Here is a 19877-nt window from a genome sequence, read left to right as displayed (position 1 = left end):
GAGTCCGCCTGCCGATTCAGGGGACACGGGTTCGTGCCCCGGTCCGGGAAGATCCCACATGCCGCGGAGCGGCTGGGCCCGTGAGCCATGGCCGCTGAGCCTGCGCGTCCGGAGCCTGTGCTCCGCAATGGGAGAGGCCACAACAGTGAGAGGCCCGCGTAGCACAAAAAAAAAAAAAAAAAAAAAATGAATATGCGTTCTTATTTTTCCCTCTTTCTTTTTTTTTTTTTTTTTTTTTTTGTGGTATGCGGGCCTCCCTCTGTTATGGCCTCTCCCGTTGCGGAGCACAGGCTCCGGACGCGCAGGCCTAGCGGCCATGGCTCACGGGCCCAGCCGCTCCGCGGCATGTGGGATCCTCCCAGACCGGGGCGCGAACCCGGTTCCCCTGCATCGGCAGGCGGACGCGCAAACACTGCGCCACCAGGGAAGCCCCCTCTTTTTAATTAAAAAAAATTTTTCCCTCTTTCTTACTTAAAAGATAGTATACTATATACAATGTCCTGCATCTTATTATTTTCACTTAATTATCCTGGAGAGCTTTATATAGTGCTACGTAGAGAACTTGCTCATTCTTTTTGTTTAAAAAAAAATAGGTCCTTAGTATCCAGTTGTGTAAATGGTTTATTTAACCATTCCCCTATAGACAAACACTTGTCTGGCGAATGTATTTTTTTAATGTATGTTTTTTAAACTCCTTCAGGTGGATATGGACAAGAGTGGTGAAGTGCGACTTATAGAACTGGATGAATCTTTCAAAAGTGAACATACTGTTTTTGTAACACCACCTGAGATCCCCCATCTACCCAATGGTGAAGAACCCCCTTTACAGTACAGGTATTCAAGAGGCAGAATATTTGAGATTGAAAGAGAGAAGCAATCCATCATCTGTGACGTAGCTTTCTAAGGACTGTGGTATTTTCAAAAATCCAAACTTTACAGATCCCTAATTTTTAGGTGGTAAGCAAGCTTATCCCACATCCATTACTAAGTTTTGAGGTATAGAAAGAAAAAATATATAATTTTGCATTCAGTAGACTTAAGAAGCTCTCTATATCTGCATAAGTATATGTTCTCATAAATGTTGATTAAGAAGTTAGGGCCCACCCCACCAAAATGCAGCACTTTTATTACAGAATTTTTATTTTTGTTTCTCCCTAAGGCTGGTTTCCTCACTTTCATCCCCTCCCCCAACACAGGCTGGTTAATGTAACCTTGGTTTACAAAAGGATTATCAACTGTACTTCAATTTTTTTAAAAAGGATTAAATCTAATTTAGAGTTGATACTTGTGGCCTTGATTTGGATGATATGATTTTTTTAGGCTTTTAATTTTTCCATGAGTTTTATAAAGTCAAGGAAATTCAGAACTATTTGGATTGGTCATTGTTAATTTAGGAAATTTGGTCAGGTACTGTGCTAAGTGCTTGGTATAGACTTGAATGATACACTGGTCTCGTTTTCAAGTCTGGTGGGAAAGAGAAAAACTCTGAGCACAGTGAAAGGGTTATGATAGAGGTAGATTTATTATACATCTATATATCTAGATATGTATTTATATACATACACACATATATATTATATATAACATTTGTTATAACTAAAAGTAGTTTCTAGTATACCATTAAAATGGCATTTCCTTTTAGATTTTTTAAATTCTCCAATAATAATTTCTTATTTAAAGATTCTAAAACCATTTCACATCTATTATTCATTAAGTCACAGTTTGTTATTTTCATTGAAAAGGGACTTTTCAGGACATCCTCAATTTATAACTTGGATTGAATTCTTCTTTTTACAGATGAAAAAGTGGTGTAACAGATGTTTGTGAATGTTGATTAATTCATAAGCCACCTGATTCCTACCCTTAACTTTTTTTTTTTTTTTGTGGTATGCGGGCCTTCCTCTGTTGTGGCCTCTCCCGCTGCGGAGCACAGGCTCCGGACGCGCAGGCTCAGCGGCCATGGCTCACGGGCCCAGCCGCTCCGCGGCATGTGGGATCCTCCCACACCGGGGCACGAACCCGGTTCCCCTGCATCGGCAGGCGGACGCGCAACCACTGCGCCACGAGGGAAGCCCCCTTAACTTTTATATATTGATGATATTGCTCATGTCAGTTTTTAGAAGTCTGCCTTTTCTCAAAGACATTTAAAATATTTCTCATAATTCTTTTTCTTTCTAAACAAGATCTCTTTTGTCTCTTTCGTACATTATATACTTCTAAGACTTCTTTTGGTATATTTCACCAATATAGTTTGTTTTTCTTTTTGTGGTTTGGTTTTAACTTTTTAATTTAAAATTTACCTTTAGATTTAGTCCTTTAATAAGAAAATTACTTAGCTTAAAAAGTTCCCATTTTTTAAAGAATCTAAGTCATTTTTTTTTCTCCTTGAGACTACTAATATAATTTTGGTGTAATCATACCCATCATTGGAAAAAAACTTAAGTGTCTTTAATGGGCACAGTGGATCCTGTTAGTAGGAGGTAACTCATATACTTGCATTGTCTGTATAAAATGATAAGACAATAAGTTTCCATAAGATACACAGAATGGTCTTATTATCACACCATGTACATACAGTGAATTTTCTTAGGGGACATAGTTTTCCTGAACTTCATTTCTATTTTATTCCTACTTAACATTCAGTCATTACTAATATTTTCTTATTCTACTGGATTTTCCTATAATAATGTATAATAGATATAGTTTATCTTTTATTATAGTTAGTTTTCTTCTCAGTTAATTAAAACTATTTATATGCCTTTAAGAATATTCTAAAGCAGGGTAAGTTTTCTCCTCAGGGCCTTCTTCTGTCGTTTTAGCATGTCTTTTTCCCAGCTGCTGCTACCTTTTAAATGCCCCAAACACTCTGCTCTAGCACCCAAATTAGGCCCACCTCCTCAAAGAGTTGCCTATTCTAATCTTTGTTCCTCTTCAATTTTCTTTCTCATAAATGAGGCCCTGAATCAGCTTACCTAACCAGATAAATCCATTCATGGTAATTGTAATAGGTTGACCTGGTTGACTTATGTTATTTGCATTTTTTTAAGAGGAAGTTTCTACAGTAATATGTTAATCCATACAGTGATATTAATAACTGTCCTGTGTGAAAGAGTATTGATTTGGTGGGACTTTTACCCGTATTATCTAATATGTTTGCTATTTATTTACATGAATACTAACTTACAAAGTTTTTTTGAGTTACTTTGGAGTTTGGTGCCAAGTTCAGCAAAATTTAAATGTATTTCGCTTTTTTCCCGCCAAAATACATACTTGAATCTGTATTTGGCTATTACATTTTTATTATTATAGTAAGAAAAGCAACATTAGTGTGAATATTTGTTGATTATATATATCATAGTCTGATGGAGAAAGATAGTTAAAATAAGTTAATAAGTTAAAATAAGTTATTGGTCATAATTTTTTTTTAGCTTGTAACCAGTATGATCATCTATGTGTGCTTGAGATTTTTTTTTTTCTTTTCAAAAACAGCTATAATGGATTTCCAGTTCTTAGGAACAATTTATTTGAGAGACCTGAAGGATTTCTACAAACACAAAAGAGCAAATTGCCTTCAAAATCAAGTAGTCCTAGTAGCCCTTCTCCCATGTTCAGAAGAACAAAACAGGTGCTTTGATGATTTTGTATTCTTCATGTAATCAAGTATTAGAACAAAAATAAATTTGACACTCTTCCTCCCTTTATATACTTTACTACCCCATATATAACTATTAGTAGATCATTTATGCTCCCTGAAGCATTCTGAAAAAAATTTAGAGTAATCTGACTTCAAAAAATTAACCAGTTCTCTTGTCCTAGAACATTATTTTACACATTGTATAATACAGATTAAGGCAGAGACTTGAATATATATTAATTATAGGCAGATTTTGTTGGGGAAACTTATAAAAGCATGTGAGTTGTACTTGTTCAGCCTTCAGTTAAGGATAAGGATGCTTAAATGTGCAAATTTATTAATAAGATCCTTGCATTTTTTCTAGGAAATTAAATCAGCCCATAAAATTGCCAAGAGGTACTCTTGCATTCCTCAGATGTGGTCTAGGTGTCTACTGCGTCACTGTTACGGGCTGTGGTTTATTTGTCTCCCAGCTTATGTGAAAGTATGTCATTCAAAAGTCAGGGCTCTGAAAACAGCCTATGATGTGCTTAAAAAAATGCAGTCAAAGAAGATGGATCCACCTGATGAGGTAACAATTATCCTTTAAAATGCATTATTTTATTCCAGATTTATATACATAGATATTTTGATTCTGTACACTTTCGAAATTACTGTGTTCCAGGTGTGCTACCGCATTCTTATGCAGCTCTGTGGACAATATGATCAGCCAGTGCTTGCAGTTCGAGTGCTGTTTGAAATGCAGAAAGCTGGTATTGACCCCAATGCCATAACTTATGGTTATTATAATAAGGTAATTTATTTGACTTAATGGAGAAAGAGTATAACTTTTGTGATTTTACAACCTTAGTTTAATGGCAGAAATAAATGATGCAGGGGTTATTTGGTATTTATTTTAGAGTATCTAAAATATATTTTGTAAATTGGAAGTAAGATTTTTTTTTGTTCTATTGATATTTTGGATTATACAATCTACTTATTCTTTAAATTAACTCTAAAGCCAGTGGGTGTTCATTTATAAAAATTATTTTACTAATTATTTTATTTCGTCAAATGAATAGGCTGTTTTGGAAAGTACCTGGCCTTCAAGGAGTCGTAGTGGCTATTTTCTTTGGACAAAAGTGAGAAACGTTGTTTTAGGAGTAGCACAGTTCAAAAGAGCTTTAAAGAAACACGCACATTTATCACAAACAACTCTCTCAGGTAATTAGAGGTTTTTAAGGGATGTATATGTTGTACTTTTTCTTTAAAATGAATTGACTAGTTACAATTTCCACTTTTTAGAAATTTTAATTAGTTTCAAAATATTGAATGTTTTCTAGTTTTTATTGCCATTAAGCAAATTCTAATATTAGAGTGTTCTTCCCATTTAAAAAAACACCAAATTTTACTTATTTTCTTGTAACTGTTAAATTTTCAACCTTTGGTGGTCTTGTTTTAGTATTCATTAATAATTCACAATAGGTTTCTTTGTTATAGTTGTATTTTGCTAATTATGTGACGCTTGTCATGTTCAGTATTAGTAGATTATTAACTTGAGCAGCAAACTAATATGTATTTTTGGTATCTCCGTGAGTAGTAAAATGCTGTCAAATTGTGTTCTTAAGCAGATGGCAGTGACCTGGATGCTGTTAGTCATGGCAGCATGGATAGTGGTCATGGGACACACACTGTGGAGCAGGCACCTTTTAATACGGGTTTAATCAAAGTGTATGCTTCTGATGATAGATCTAGTACAGGTTTGTGTGTGCTTATGTATACATTATTACAATACATTTAAAAAACTAGGTTTGCTAGCCTGTCTTTTTTAGATTTTAATTTTCAGTGATATATGTAACTGTCACTTTTTAATTTTATATGGTAGGCATATGACATTGTATTTAATAACTATGCAATTTTATTCATTCTCTATTTGAATAGAAATGAAAGTTTAAGAAAGTGTTCGAGTATTTAGTCCATGATAATCCAATTAACTCTGGATAGTACACAGGTCTCTTTATCATATCATTTTCTTAGGATAAGTTCCTCTTTGTATTATGAACATGTTATAGTTTTTTAATGTTAGGATTTTAAAAAAAGAAACTTAGATCCCTGATCTGAGTTAATAGTACCATAGCAACATCAGTTTCCAAGATTTAACAGTGTCCCATGTTTCATGTAAGATATTATCATTTAGGGAAGCTGGATAAAGGGTACACATGAACTCTCTGTACTGTATTATTTTTGCAACTTCTTGCGAGTCTTAAACTATATTAAAATTAAAAGCTATAATGAAAAAATTCAAATATATATAAAACTTGTAACATTCTAGCACTGAAGATTACTTAATTTCATTAAAATATAAGATTTGTACATAAGCTTTCTCTAAGTATTATTAAAACTGACACACCTAAATTATTTAAATAATTCTGTCCATTTCATTATTACATTATAAAAATTAGACATGACTTTTGAATACACTTATAAGAGCTACCTATTAATGGACAGAAACTTTAAATTTAAAAATCCAAGCATTAATAATAAAATATGGAGGCTTCTATCTCTGCAAATTTTAACATTATGTTGGTCTGTCTCCTTTTATGCATACTTTTAAGAGTAATAAATATAAGCTATGTGCGTTGATATGTTGTTCTTCCTTGGCTGGTTTTGTTTCTTGTTGATGCAATTGTGAATTTAATCACAGAGTTGTAGTAGTCATCCTTAGGCATTATCTCTTAAAAATGAAGAAATCCATCTTTTGTTTTTAACTGTGGCCTTTAAAAAGGCCATCTTAAAGCAGTGCAGAACCTTATAATAAAACCATGAATTTTATCAAGATTATCTTCACATTTTGTAATTTATAGTTTCTTTGGATATAGAGATGAAACTGATTAGAAAAAATACCAAACTCAAAATTATAACAAAGATATTAAAGTAAATACCTAATGATACTTAATACAATTTCTTTAAATAGTTCTTTGCAAGTTTATAAAACCATTTTTTATGCAGTCATATACTCATATAATCATAACAACCTTTTATATTATAAATCTGGGAACTTGAGATTCAAACAAAAAGGTTAAGTGGTTTACTTAAAATCATGTCTCCTAAGGTAGAGTACTAGAATTCAAAACCTTATGCTTTGATGCTAATCTAGTGAAAACAGTTTGCTGAAAATTATAGAGAGCCTCTTTAACAGAACAGTGTATTAGAAGTTTTCTTATATTGTTGCAAAGTTTGCTTTTCTTAATATCTTTAACACTAGATTTTTTTCTCATTCCCATGTATTTGTACTCATGTGCAATTCAGTAATTATTCAGTTGAATTTTCAGAATAACTACCTATCAATAAATTTAAATAAACCCATTTTTTTGGTCAGATGATTTAGACATTTGGCTCCAGTGATCTGTGTGTGAGTGTTTTGTTAGGAGTTCCCTGCAGATTTTTCTTCTCCATTGCTTAGTTGGATTTCAGACCTTCACCTAGAAAGGTCATGGACTTGTATAAAGAATGTGTGGTTTGTCTGTGTCTTTTGGAGCCCAGATAGTAGTGTGAACATACATAATTACTGTTGACTACATTGTGAAACTAAAAATAAATTATTTTGTGATCATCCCTTTCTTATGTTAATAGAGATGGGGAGGAGCTAACAAAATAATGCTTTCCACTGGAAGTTATCCAGAAAAATTTCTATGAGTAAATCTAAACACCAATGTGTTGCTTCTAATTCCACTTCTTCTTACTAAAGAAGCTTATGATAAACAGCATAGGGTTTTTTGTCTTTTTCTTTTTCCAGGTGGCCAGTCTGACCTTGGATATAATTCACTATCTAAGGATGAAGTTAGAAGAGGGGATACATCTACTGAGGACATTCAAGAAGAAAATGATAAGAAAGGGAGTGATTCTAGTTCCTGTAGGTACTAAGTTGATATTGTATAAAACTGTGAGCTTACATTAATAGAAATGACTCTCGAGTGACTTTAAGTGTAAAAGTACTAATTTTATGTTTCATTTTCCCATTGTTACTCCTATTTCCTCCCATTATAAGCCCTCTACACCACCTAATATTCCAGTGTACAAGTACTTCATGTGTGAAGTTTGTAGTCTCAGTGGCAAAACACCCTCCAATCAAATACTATTCTTGTAGTAGAAATATATATTTCTTCAAACAATGGCTCTTTTCTGGGGCTTAACAATATTTTTATCTAATGCTTTTATTTATGGTCTGTGACTTATATTCTTCCTGCTTACCTCCCCCATCAAAAGCAGTGTTTCACAACCAAAGAAGAAATATAAAATGTATGCATGGACCTCATGTGTGACCAGTACTTAGTTGTTTGATACACACCTTGAGGACTTGAATGAATGGTATCACTTATTTGTGATTGACAAATATAGATATAGAGGTGTTCAATATTTTCTCATCATGTATTTTCTGGTAGAAGTATTTAGAACTAAAAGCTACTTCTCTTTATGGCTCCTCTGATGTATATAGATTTCATCTTAACAGTTGCATTTTAATCTTTACAGTGTCAGAGAGCGAGAGTGCAAAGGGAAGTGCTGATTGTCTTCCTAAGCTCAATTATCAAAGTTCTTCCAGTATAGTTCGCCTCAGTGCTACAAATGACAGTGCTGATAAAACATCAGGAGAAAGCACAGGTAAGTTGAATGGTGTAAGTCTGTTATGTGCAGAATAACTTGTATCTGTGTTTCTAGTGAATATATTTTTTTAAGTCTTAATTCTCTAGGGATTTTTTCATTTTTTGTTTTTTTGTTTGGTTTTGGTTTTTTGGTATACTTGTGCAGCCTCTCATGGTATAGTTTAGAAGCTTAAATTCTGTATTTTATAATCTAGTTTGTTCAAGCTTTTATTGTAACAAAGTAAAGGGACATACCTACAAGCTACCTTTTGAGTTTGGATTGTAGGGAGTTTTGGGAAGGCGTAAGTGGGGAGCAAGTGAGATGATCAATCTGAGGGTACCAGACACCTCACCAATTTTTAAATGAAGCATAGAGTTCCTTAGTCTTCGTATTGTTCCTGTTTTTTCAGAGGCGAAAGGATAGTCCTTCAGGTAGTTTAAATAACAATACCTAATATTTTTTCTTTTCAAAGCACTTTTCAGATATTATTTTTCATTTATTATTACAGCAGTGCTTATATTAGTGAGAGGAGGTATTAGCACTCTTTCAAAGATGAGAAAACTCAGGCATAGTCGGACTATTGGCAGGTCCCATAAGTTCTCAGCTAGTTAATGGAAAAGTCATTTTAGGATCTGGGATAATACCTGGTCTCACAAGTTTTTCATCAGACTGTTTTGGGGGGCACTAAACAGATATAAGATTCAGAGTTTCTAGTGTTAATAGTCTGATTTCATAATTACATTATTTTATTTTTGTATTAGCTCAGTTCTGCATCATTATAATCTAAACAAACATTGAAGGACTTGTGCTGTCAAGGCTGAAATATCTCTATAAAGGGCCCTGCTGCTGCAATGATGTTTGTTTTTCTGCAGCATAGTTAGATATGCCTCTAACTCAGGGGTAGGCAAACTGTGGCCCATGGGCCAAACAGGCCTGCAGCCTGGTTTTTGTACAGGCCCACAAGCTAAGAATGGTTTTTTTACATTTTTAAATGGTAAAATATCAAAAGAAGAAAAATATTTTGTGACACCTGAAAATTATATGAAAGTTCGATTGTCACACACCCAGCTCATTCACTTACATATTGTCTATGGCTGCTTTGGCACTACGTTGGCAGAGCTGTGGAGTTGCCACAGAGACTGTATGGCCTGCAGAGCCTAAAATATTTACTTTCTGGCCCATGACAGAAAAAGTTTGCCGACCCCTGCTCTAGCTATCAAAAAAAAAGTTAAATGATCTATAACTGTCTTTCTTCACATTTCCTTGTTAGATAATTATTATAACTTAAACATTAAAATTTTTTCATTGGTATAATGTAATTGCTTCACAACCATTCAGTCCTTCCTAATCATTGTCTAATTATAACTCTTAATAACTGGCCTTTGGTAGTCTTTGCTTTCTTGTTCTTTCGTTACTGTCTATTCATGCTTGCCGTTTGCTTAAGATCTGCTTTTATGAACTTTCTGTTTTCATATGATTGTAAACCATCCTTTGATTCTGACATTTTGTCATAGTAATAAGCATCTGACTCAGCATCTGGCTTTTGATTGTCCTCTGTGCTTAAAAAGCCAATCTTTTAAAGCATATAATAGGTTTCCTAGGTATGAGCTAGAGTTGTTAGTTTATCCTTAAGATTTTTGACTTGAAAACTTTCCCATCTGTTAAGTACTCTGGGTTTATCACTACTACCAAAGACTATATGTGGGATTTATAGGAATACTTACTTTTCTGTAACTTTTTTCTGACATACTAGTACTTGCTAGGATTCAAAACACCTTTCAAGTTTCTTCATGTGTTGCAGTACAGTATATGTATATTTTATTTATATCATTATATAAGTAAATGACAGCTTCTAAAAGATGTGGGAGTGGAATAACCAAAGAAATGTTTTAATGTTTGGTTGGTAATTGAAATAAAATCATCATCCTATGGTTACTTCATGGTTATCTTGGGAATTTTAACATTTTGATAAATGTATATTGAATTACTGAGAATTCAATCACAAGACAATTTACTCTGAAATGAAACATGCTCTGAAGTATGAAAACATACTCTGAAATGTTTTTTTAAGCCTAATTCTGCTTTTAGTGTGCTTTAACTTTTTACCTTTAGCTACCACATTTAGCTGTAACATGTCATATTATGATATATTATACTATGTTATATCCTGGGTTGGCCTCTTGGCTGCAGTTGTTTCCCAGCAGACAATATTCATTCAGCGATTATTTTTTGGGCTCCTACTATACCTGCTACCATATGCCAGGTGCTACAGAGGATATGGTAAAGAACAAAAATAAACATGGTCCCTGCCTCCATAGAGAAGTACATGGGAGGGCTGGGAAAACATTAATCAAATAATCAAGTAAATGTAAAAACACCCTGATATTAAATATTGGCAAGAAGGGCTGTAAGGGCTTCCCTGGTGGCGCAGTGGTTAAGAATCCGCCTGCCAATGCAGGGCACACGGGTTCGAGCCCTGATCCGGGAAGATCCCACGTGCCGCAGACCAGCTAAGCCTGTGCGCCACAACTACTGAGCCTGCTCTCTAGAGCCCGGAAACCACAACTACTGAGCCCACGTGCCACAACTACTGAAGCCCGTGCGCCTAGAGCCCATGCTCCGCAACAAGAGAAGCCACTGCAATGAGAAGCCCACACGCTGCAGTGAAGAGTAGCCCCCACTCGCCACAACTAGAGAAAGCCCATGCACAGCAACGAAGACCCAATGCAGCCAAAAGTAAATAAATAAAATAAATAAATTAGGAAAAAAAAAAGAAGGGCTGTAAGTTGCCATGAGAATATGTAACCTGTCCTGGGTTTAGAGGGACATTGGTCAGGAAGCCTTCCTTGATAATATGGTTTCTGAGCTTAGATCTGAAGGGTGAGTAGAAAGCAAATGAGGATAGGGGTTCCAAAGGAAAAATTGAAAGGGAGCATTCCAAGCAGCAGGAAGCAATATGTAAAGGCTGTATAGTAGGAAGGGATTATAGCATGTTCAAAGATCTAAAAAAAGGGCTAGTAAATCAGCTCAGAATTCTTTCAGTTTTAAGGCTCAGAAAATATGACTTAAGAGTGGCTTAAACAAGTTGAGGGCTTCTTTTCTTACGAAATTCAAAGGTAAACAATTGCCCAAGATGTTGGTTCAGGGGCTTTACATCAGATCTCTGAACCTAACCATGATTATAATACAGCCGCTGGCAACTTCAGGCACCACCTATCTGTGCAAGGCAGAAAGAATGGGCAAGGGGAGTGCCAGCCACATCTGTCTCCTTTACCAGGAAAGCAGACGTTTTCCCAGAAACCCTCAAAAACTACCACTTTACTATCACTTGCCAGAATTATGTCATAGAGCCACCAGGCCCAAGGAAGTTAAATAGTTTGCAGCCTCTCTGTTAGAGGTGCACAGCATCCAGCCTAGTCTGGTGGAATTTAGCAGGTATATAAACTTAGAGTCAGATAAACTATTCTGTAAATGGCCAGGTAGTAAACATTTTAGGCCTTACAGGCCACATACAGTCTCTATTGCTTGTTCTTTGTGTGTGTGATTTTTACAACTCTTTTAAAATGTTAAAACCATTTGAGACTGTATATAAACAGTCCACAGGCTGAATTTGGCTCAGCAGTGTAGTTTGCCAACCCCTGGTATAATTTGATAACCAGCTTTATTTGTCTTTAGGCCATTGCATAGTTCTTACTTTGAAAAGGAACACATCTATTTAAATGCAGTCCTAGAGTTACATCTTTGATTATAAGATTGCTCCGCGGCATGTGGGATCTTCCCGGACCGGGGCACGAACCCGTGTCCCCTGCATCGGCAGGCGGACTCTCAACCACTGCCATCAGGGAAGCCCCAGGATTTGGAGTTTTAAAAATAATTTTTCTTTATGAATAAAGCTCACATAGCTGCCTTTTATTTGGTTTGGTTTAGTGGTTTTGGTTTTGTTTTTCTTTTTATAGGCAGAAGACTCAGAATCTTAAGGTCGTCTAGCACAACCACAATTGTATAACCAGTTATTTAATCCGTTCAGTGAAATGGACATAAATTCGTTATTATTGTTAAATATACCAAGGGTAAATATTAATCTTAACTTACAAGTTTTAAAAAGCACTGCATCCTTATATCTCAGATCATACTCTTCATATTTGATTTGAATCCCAGTTCTCTCACTTAAGGACTGGGTAACTTTGGGCTAGGTAATCCCTCTGAGTGTCAGTTTTTTCTCCACCCATAAGGATGTTGGAATGATTATGGTAGATAATGTGAGATAAAGTGCCTAGTTTAGCATCTGTGAAATAGCAGGCACTTGATGAGTGCTTGCTGTTATCATTTTATTACTAGTATCTTAAATATTTAAGACAACTTATATTTGCATATTACATTTTTCATGGCTAAAAACACTTTTCTTGTTTTTTAGAAAGTACATCTGAGCCGCTCTTAATATCATCTTTTGAGGATACAAATGAAACAGGAAACATTCAAAGTAGATGCTTCAGGAAAAGACATAAAAGTGACAATGAGCCTAATTTGCAGCAGCAAATGTCCTGGGGAAATAGAAACCGAAATCTTAGTGGAGGAGTACTAATGGGACTTATGCTCAATAGAATTAACCAGGAAGCAAACCCTGGAGATATGGTTGAAAAATTAGGAGCTGATGCAAAAATTCTTTCAAATGTAATCTCAAAAAGCACAAGACCAAATAGTCTTGATATTGGAAAGCCATCTTTAAGATCAAAAAGAGACAGTATAGAGAAGGAGTCTAGTGATGATGATACACCTTTTGATGGTTCTAATTGTTTGGCAGATAAAGTGGATTCTCCTGTTATTTTTGACTTAGAAGACTTAGACAATGAAACAGATGGATCAAAAGTGGGGTATATTGCTCCACAAAATCCTAAGAGGAGTCAACGCTTGAATAGCAGCTTTTCAGTAAAACCTTTCGAAAAAACTGATGTTGCAACAGGATTTGATCCCCTCTCTCTTTTGGTTGCTGAGACTCAACAGCAGCAAAAAGAGGAGGAGGAAGAGGAGGAAGATGATAGCAAAAGCGTTTCAACACCATCTGCTAGGCGGGATTTAGCTGAAGAAATTGTGATGTATATGAATAACATGAGCAGTCCTTTGACAAGTCGAACACCAAGCATTGATTTACAGCGGGCCTGTGATGATAAAGTAACCATTAAGAAAAGTCCAACGTTGGTCAAGGCATGCAGAAGATCTAGCCTGCCTCCTAATTCTCCTGGGCCAGTGAGACTTACCAAATCTAAAAGTTACTCAAAAAGCGAAGACAGACCAAGGGATAGACTCTGGTCTTCTCCAGCCTTCTCACCTACTTGCCCATTTAGGGAAGAATCTCAAGATGCATTAACCCATTCATCACCTTCATTTAATTTAGATACACTACTAGTACCTAAACTAGATGTTCTAAGAAACAGTATGTTCACTGCTGGAAAAGGAGTTGCAGAGAAAGCAAGCAGATGGTATTCAAGATTCACCATGTACACCACATCATCCAAGGTAGGTTTATTAGTGTTTTCTACTTTTCCTTTTACCCTCCTCCACCACCAAAAGTATCTTACTTGTAAAGATGTCTGTTTTTACCATTCTCCTAAAATACAGCTTTACAGAAAGGACTCTTGGGATGCATAATGTTTGTAAGTATCAGAATTTGGACTTGAATAATAACTTTGAAAGAAAAGAATTCACTAACTAAGGTTATATTTTTAGTTCAGTTTTGAAAGAAAGTGATCTGTAGCTGGAGTGAAAATTAGAGTCATATCAAAATGCTTACTGAGCTTCATTATTTATTGACTTCAAAAATTACCAGCCAGGGCTTCCCTGGTGGCGCAGTGGTTGCACGTCCGCCTGCCGATGCAGGGGAGCCGGGTTCGCGCCCCGGTCTGGGAGGATCCCACATGCCGCGGAGCGGCTAGGCCCGTGAGCCATGGCCGCTGAGCCTGCGCGTCCGGAGCCTGAGCTCCGCAATGGGAGAGGCCACAGCAGAGGGAGGCCCGCATACCACAAAAAAAAAAAAAGAAAAAAAAATTACCAGCCAGGCATAGGATTTCTCTTTCTGGTTAGGATGGAGTACCTTATGATACACCTGCATACCTCCCAAAGCAAAAAGCTAGATGAAATATGGAAAGTATCTGTTTAAAGTCATCAAAGAACTGCTGAAACAACTAGAAAGTAGAGGGGCAAGATTCGAGAGAGAGGAGAATTGCAGAGATGAGCTGAAGTTTCATAGCTACTTTTTCCTTGGGGGCATTTGCTTATTCTGAGCACAGAGCAAGAGGTTGCAAATCCAGGCTGTGCCTTATCAGAGGACTGTGGAGAGGTGAGGGGGCCAGCAGGACTTTTGGGATCTTATAGAGCTGGAGGGACAAAAATAGAGACTGGAGGGTCCTCAGATACAAGTTTTTTCCTTCAGGACATTTTCCAAATATTGATACTGCATGAAACAGGAGTCTGAAAACATAAGCAGAAAGTCTCTGATAAATAAGAGTTCTCAGCAGTTTCATGGTGCTGGGAATACAAGAGCTTAGTTCATAAGCTGCTGGGAGCTGGGGAAAGTGAGGGCAGGGAAGCTTTGGTGTACACACCAGGCCCTTAGTTCACATTCCTGCAGAGCTATGCCTTAGGAGCATTGGCAAAACAGAGGTAGACTGGACCTGACCAAAACTGCAACCCAGGCTGGACTCAGCTCAGTCTGTGATTAGATTAAACTAATCAGCCTTTACTCTAACAAGGAAAAAGTGTGTCCTTTCCAGAGGACCAGAATATCAACTGGATTCCTTACAGTTTTTATATATAATTTTTTATATTCTATTATTGAATTAAAAATAGCTATACTGAGGGACTTCCTTGGTGATCCAGTGGTTAAGACTCCGCACTCCCAGTGCAGGGGGCCTGGGTTCCATCCCTGGTCAGGGAACTAGATCCTGTGTGCCTCAACTAAGAGCCTGCATGCTGCAACTAAACATCCCGCACACCACAACTAAAGATCCTGCACACTGCAGTGAAGATCCCACGTGCTGCAACTAAGACCAGTGCAGCCAAATAAATAAATATTTAAAAAAAAAAAAAAGCTGTACTGAGAGACAAAGACCATAACTAAAAACAAAAGAAAAACAGATGGAGGAAACAGATCTTCAGGTGATCTAAATATTTGAATTAGCAAGATACTTTGAAGTAATTAAAATATGTCCAAGAAAATAGAGAAAATGGTGAGAAAAAAAAAGCTAGAAACATGCAAAATTTCACCAGGTAATTATCTTTTGAAAAGAACCAGTGTAAATTCTAGAGCTGAAAAAGATGTGAAATTAAGAAAGCAGTAGTTAGATTTAATAGCATACAAAAAACAGGAGAAGAAAGATAAGTAAACTAGTTGGGAAGTTAGTAGAAAATATCCACACTGAAGTACAGACAGGGAAAAAAAATTGGAAAATACAGGAAAAAATGTGGGGGTTAGTGAAAATGCCTAACATTGATGTAATTTAGTTCCAGAAGAAGACAAAAAGCGGTAGAAGGAACATTTAAAAAGCTAATTGCCAAGAATTTTCCAAAAGTGATTAAAGATGTCACTCACATACTTAGAAGATCTACAAATGTCAAGCAGAATAAATGCAAAAAAACAAAAACAAAAACCCTATACTTAGGCATCTTATGTTAAAATAGATGAAAATGAAATACAAAGAGAAAATCCGAAAAGGAGCCAAAGAAGAGAGAGATATTACCTTCAAAAGAGCAACAGTAAGAAAGCTGACAGTTGTCTTCTGAATAGAAAATTTGATGTCAAAAGACATTGGAAAGACATCTTTAGAGTACTGAAAGAAAATGACTGCCAACCTGTTTTTCTGAACCCAGCAAAAATACTCTTTAAAAATTTGGGTGAGACCTTAGTTCCACTGTGGTAACATAAGGCCACTAAAGCCTGTCCCTCCCACTGATTTACAACTAAAAACTCCAAACAAAATACAAAAAAAACTATCTAAAGATTCTTAAAAACCAAAGCAGCAGATTGTGGGGAAATTTTCCCATTTTCTTTCTCATGCATTTTTGCCCCAAGAGCAGGTCCCAGTCACAGTGTGGCATGGCATCCCTGGCAGCTAAAACTTCAAGAGAATCCCCATATTTCCTGGACAGAGGAACCAGAGAAGGGAGCCTCTGTGGGCTGGAGAGTATGAGGGGAATCTGTGAAAGAAGGATTCCTAATTCTGTGCATGGCCCACACAAGTCTGAGCCTCACCCTTGAGCTACACATACATGGGATAGATGCAGACCAGCATGGACAAGGCTTAGAGAATTAAACTGGGGATTAAATCACCACCTACAAAAATCAAAACACAAATTACAATCTGAACATAACTTAGTTGACTGCCTGCTAATACAATAGCTCAACATTCTCCAAGAGATTATAAAAGTACCCAGACTACACAGCATAACATTCATGGTGTCCAAAATAAAATTCAAAATTACTTGAACCAGGAAAATGTGACTAATTCTCAAGGGAAAGACAACGCCTGAGATAACCCAGATGTTGGAATTATCAGATGGAAACTTTAAAGCAGCTGTTGTAACTAGATTCCCTGAAGTAAAGAAAAAACACATTTCAAATAAGAAAAGAAAGGAACTCTTATCCAGAAAAATTAATTATTTGTCAAAAAATTTTATAAAAAATACACTCTGAAATAAACTCATTGGATGGGTTCAATAGCAGAATGGAGATGACAAAGGAGAGTCATTGAACTTAAAGATTGAGTAATAGAAATTATGCAGTTGGAAGAACAGAGAGAGACTTTATAAAAATGAACAGAGCCTCAGAGAGTTGTGGGACAATATCAAAATGTATAACATAAAATTGGGATTCCAAAAGAATTGGAGAGATTATGGTAGAAAAAATATTTGAAGAAATAATGGATAAAATTTCCCAAATTTAGTAAAAGATTTAGATTTACAGATACTCAGTAAACTATAGACAGGATAAACTCAAAGAAAACAACACCTATATATACATAAAAGCAAACTGTTAATAACCAAAGATATCCATTTCTAATAAGAAAATAACTGCTGAAAAAAAAAACAAGAATAAAAAGTATCTTGAATGCTAGTAAACAAAAATGACACATTACCTACAGAGGAATAAGGATTTGAATGGCCACTTGTTTTCATCATAATCTGTGGAGGGAAGAATACAGTGGAACAACACTTTTAACCTGTTGAAGAAAAGGCCTGTCAACCCAGAATTCCGTATCCAGTGAAAATATTCTTTAGGGGTGAAGGTGAAATAAAAACATTTTCAGATAAAGGAAAAGAATTCATGACTAGCAGACCTGCTCTATAAAATATGCTAAAGGAAGTTCTTCAGGCTGAAGAAAAATTATACCACAAAGAAACCTGGGTCTTTGGGAATGAAGAAAGAGCAAAATAGATGGTAAATATCTGGTTAATATGAAAGACCCCCCCTTTTTTTTTTTAATACAGCAGGCTCTGATTAGTCATCCATTTTATACACATCAGTGTATACATGTCAATCCCAATCTCCCAATTCATCCCACCCCCAGCTGCTTTCCCACCTTGGTGTCCATACATTTGTTCTCTACATCTGTCTCTCAATTTCTGCCCTGCAAACCAGTTCATCTGTACCATTATTCTAGGTTCCACATATATACGTTAATGTACGATATTTGTTTTTCTCTTTCTGACTTACTTTGTATGACAGTCTCTAGATCCATCCACATCTCTACAAATGACCCAATTACGTTCCTTTTTATGGCTGAGTAATATTCCATTGTATATATATACCAAATCTTCTTTATCCATTCGTCTGTCGATGGGCATTTAGGTCGCTTCCATGACCTTAACATTCCCACCAACAGTGCAAGAGGGTTCCCTTTTCTCCACACCCTCTCCAGCATTTGTTGTTTGTAGATTTTCTGATGATGCCCATTCTAATCGGTGTGAGGCAATACCTCATTGTAGTTTTGATTTGCATTTCTCTAATAATTAGTGATGTTGAGAAGCTTTTCATGTGCTTCTTGGCCATCTCTATGTCTTCTTTGGAGAAGTGTCTATTTAGGTCTTATGCCCATTTTTGGATTGGGTTGGTTTTTTTTAAATATTGAGCTGCATGAGCTGTTTATATATCTTGGAGATCAATCCTTTGTCCGTTGATTCGTTTGCAAATATTTTCTGCCATTCTGAGAGTTGTCATTTTGTTTTGTTTATGGTTTCCTTAGCTGTGCAAAAGCTTTTAAGTTTCATTAGGTCCCATTTGTTTATTTTTGTTTTTATTTCCATTACTCTAGGAGGTGGATCAAAAAAGATCTTGCTGTGATTTATGTCAAAGAGTGTTCTTCCTATGTTTTCCTCTAAGAGTTTTATAGTGTCCGGTCTTACATTTAGGTCTCTAATCCATTTTGAGTTTATTTTTGTGTATGGTGTTAGGGAGTGTTCTAATTTCATTCTTTTAAATGTAGCTGTCCAGTTTTCCCAACACCACTTATTGAAGAGACTGTCTTTTCTCCATTGTATATACTTGCCTCCTTTGTCATAGATTAGTTGACCATAGGTGCGTGAGTTTATCTCTGGACTTTCTATCTTGTTCCATTGACTGTGTTTCTGTTTTTGTGCCAGTACCATATTGTCTTGCTTACTGTAGCTTTGTAGTATAGTCTGAAGTCAGGGAGTCTGATTCCTCCAGCTCCGCTTTTTTCCCTCAAGACTGCTTTGGCTATTCGGGATCTTTTGTGTCTGCTTACAATTTTAAGATTTTTTGTTCTAGTTCTGTAAAAAAATGCCATTGGTAATTTGATAGGGATTCCACTGAATCTGTAGATTGCTTTGGGTAGTATAGTCATTTTCCAATTTTAAGATTTTTTGTTCTAGTTCTGTAAAAAAATGCCATTGGTAATTTGATAGGGATTCCACTGAATCTGTAGATTGCTTTGGGTAGTATAGTCATTTTCACAATATTGATTCTTCCAATCCAAGAACATGGTATACTCTCCATCTGTTGGTATCATCTTTAATTTCTTCCATCAGTGTCTTACAGTTTCCTGCATACAGGTCTTTGGTCTCCCTAGGTAGGTTTATTCCTAGATATTTTATTCTTTTTGTTGCAGTGGTAAATGGGAGTGTTTCCTTAATTTCTCTTTCAGATTTTTCAACTTCTTCTCTGATTGCCATGGCTAGGACTTCCAAAACTATGTTGAATAATAATGGTGAGAGTGGACATCCTTGTCTTGTTCCTGATCTTAGAGGAAATGCTTTCAGTTTTTCACCATTGAGAATAATGTTTGCTGTGGGTTTGTCATATATGGCCTTTATTATGCTGAGGTAGGTTCCCTCTATGCCCACTTGCTGGAGAGTTTTTTCATCATTCGGTGTTGAATTTTGTCAAAAGCTTTTTCTGCATCTATTGAGATGATCATATGGTTTTTAATTCTTCAATTTATTAATATGGTGTATCACATTGATTGATTTGCATATATTGAAGAATCCTTGCATCCCTGGGATAAATCCCACTTGATCATGGTGTATGATCCTTTTCATGTGTTGTTGGATTCTGTTTGCTAGTATTTTGTTGAGGATTTTTGCATCTATATTCATCAGTGATATTGGTCTG

General features: G+C 36.0%; 1 protein-coding gene across 7 annotated transcripts in view; it reads left to right on the top strand.

Annotated features, from left to right (window-relative positions):
* DENND4A (DENN domain containing 4A) overlaps positions 1-19877 on the top strand; it is a 146384-nt gene that overhangs the window by 95397 nt on the left and 31110 nt on the right. For 5 of the 7 annotated variants that reach the window (XR_008618573.1, XM_028494973.2, XM_024128847.3 and 2 more), the window contains 9 exons: positions 701-834; positions 3490-3625; positions 3999-4205; positions 4299-4427; positions 4696-4837; positions 5242-5373; positions 7410-7526; positions 8144-8272; positions 12669-13768. Coding sequence is in view for 6 of the 7 variants with exons in the window: in XM_028494973.2 (XP_028350774.1) it covers positions 701-834; positions 3490-3625; positions 3999-4205; positions 4299-4427; positions 4696-4837; positions 5242-5373; positions 7410-7526; positions 8144-8272; positions 12669-13768 (2226 nt within the window). In the remaining variant the exon portion in view is untranslated. The remainder of the gene's footprint in view (positions 1-700; positions 835-3489; positions 3626-3998; positions 4206-4298; positions 4428-4695; positions 4838-5241; positions 5374-7409; positions 7527-8143; positions 8273-12668; positions 13769-19877) is intronic. The other 2 variants (XM_024128848.3, XM_024128849.3) reach the window with 2 other exon arrangements.

The sequence above is a fragment of the Physeter macrocephalus genome, chromosome 11 (genome assembly GCF_002837175.3).
Source record: "Physeter macrocephalus isolate SW-GA chromosome 11, ASM283717v5, whole genome shotgun sequence".
NCBI classification, from domain to species: Eukaryota; Metazoa; Chordata; class Mammalia; order Artiodactyla; family Physeteridae; genus Physeter; species Physeter macrocephalus.
This window is presented reverse-complemented; position numbering and strand designations above follow the sequence as displayed.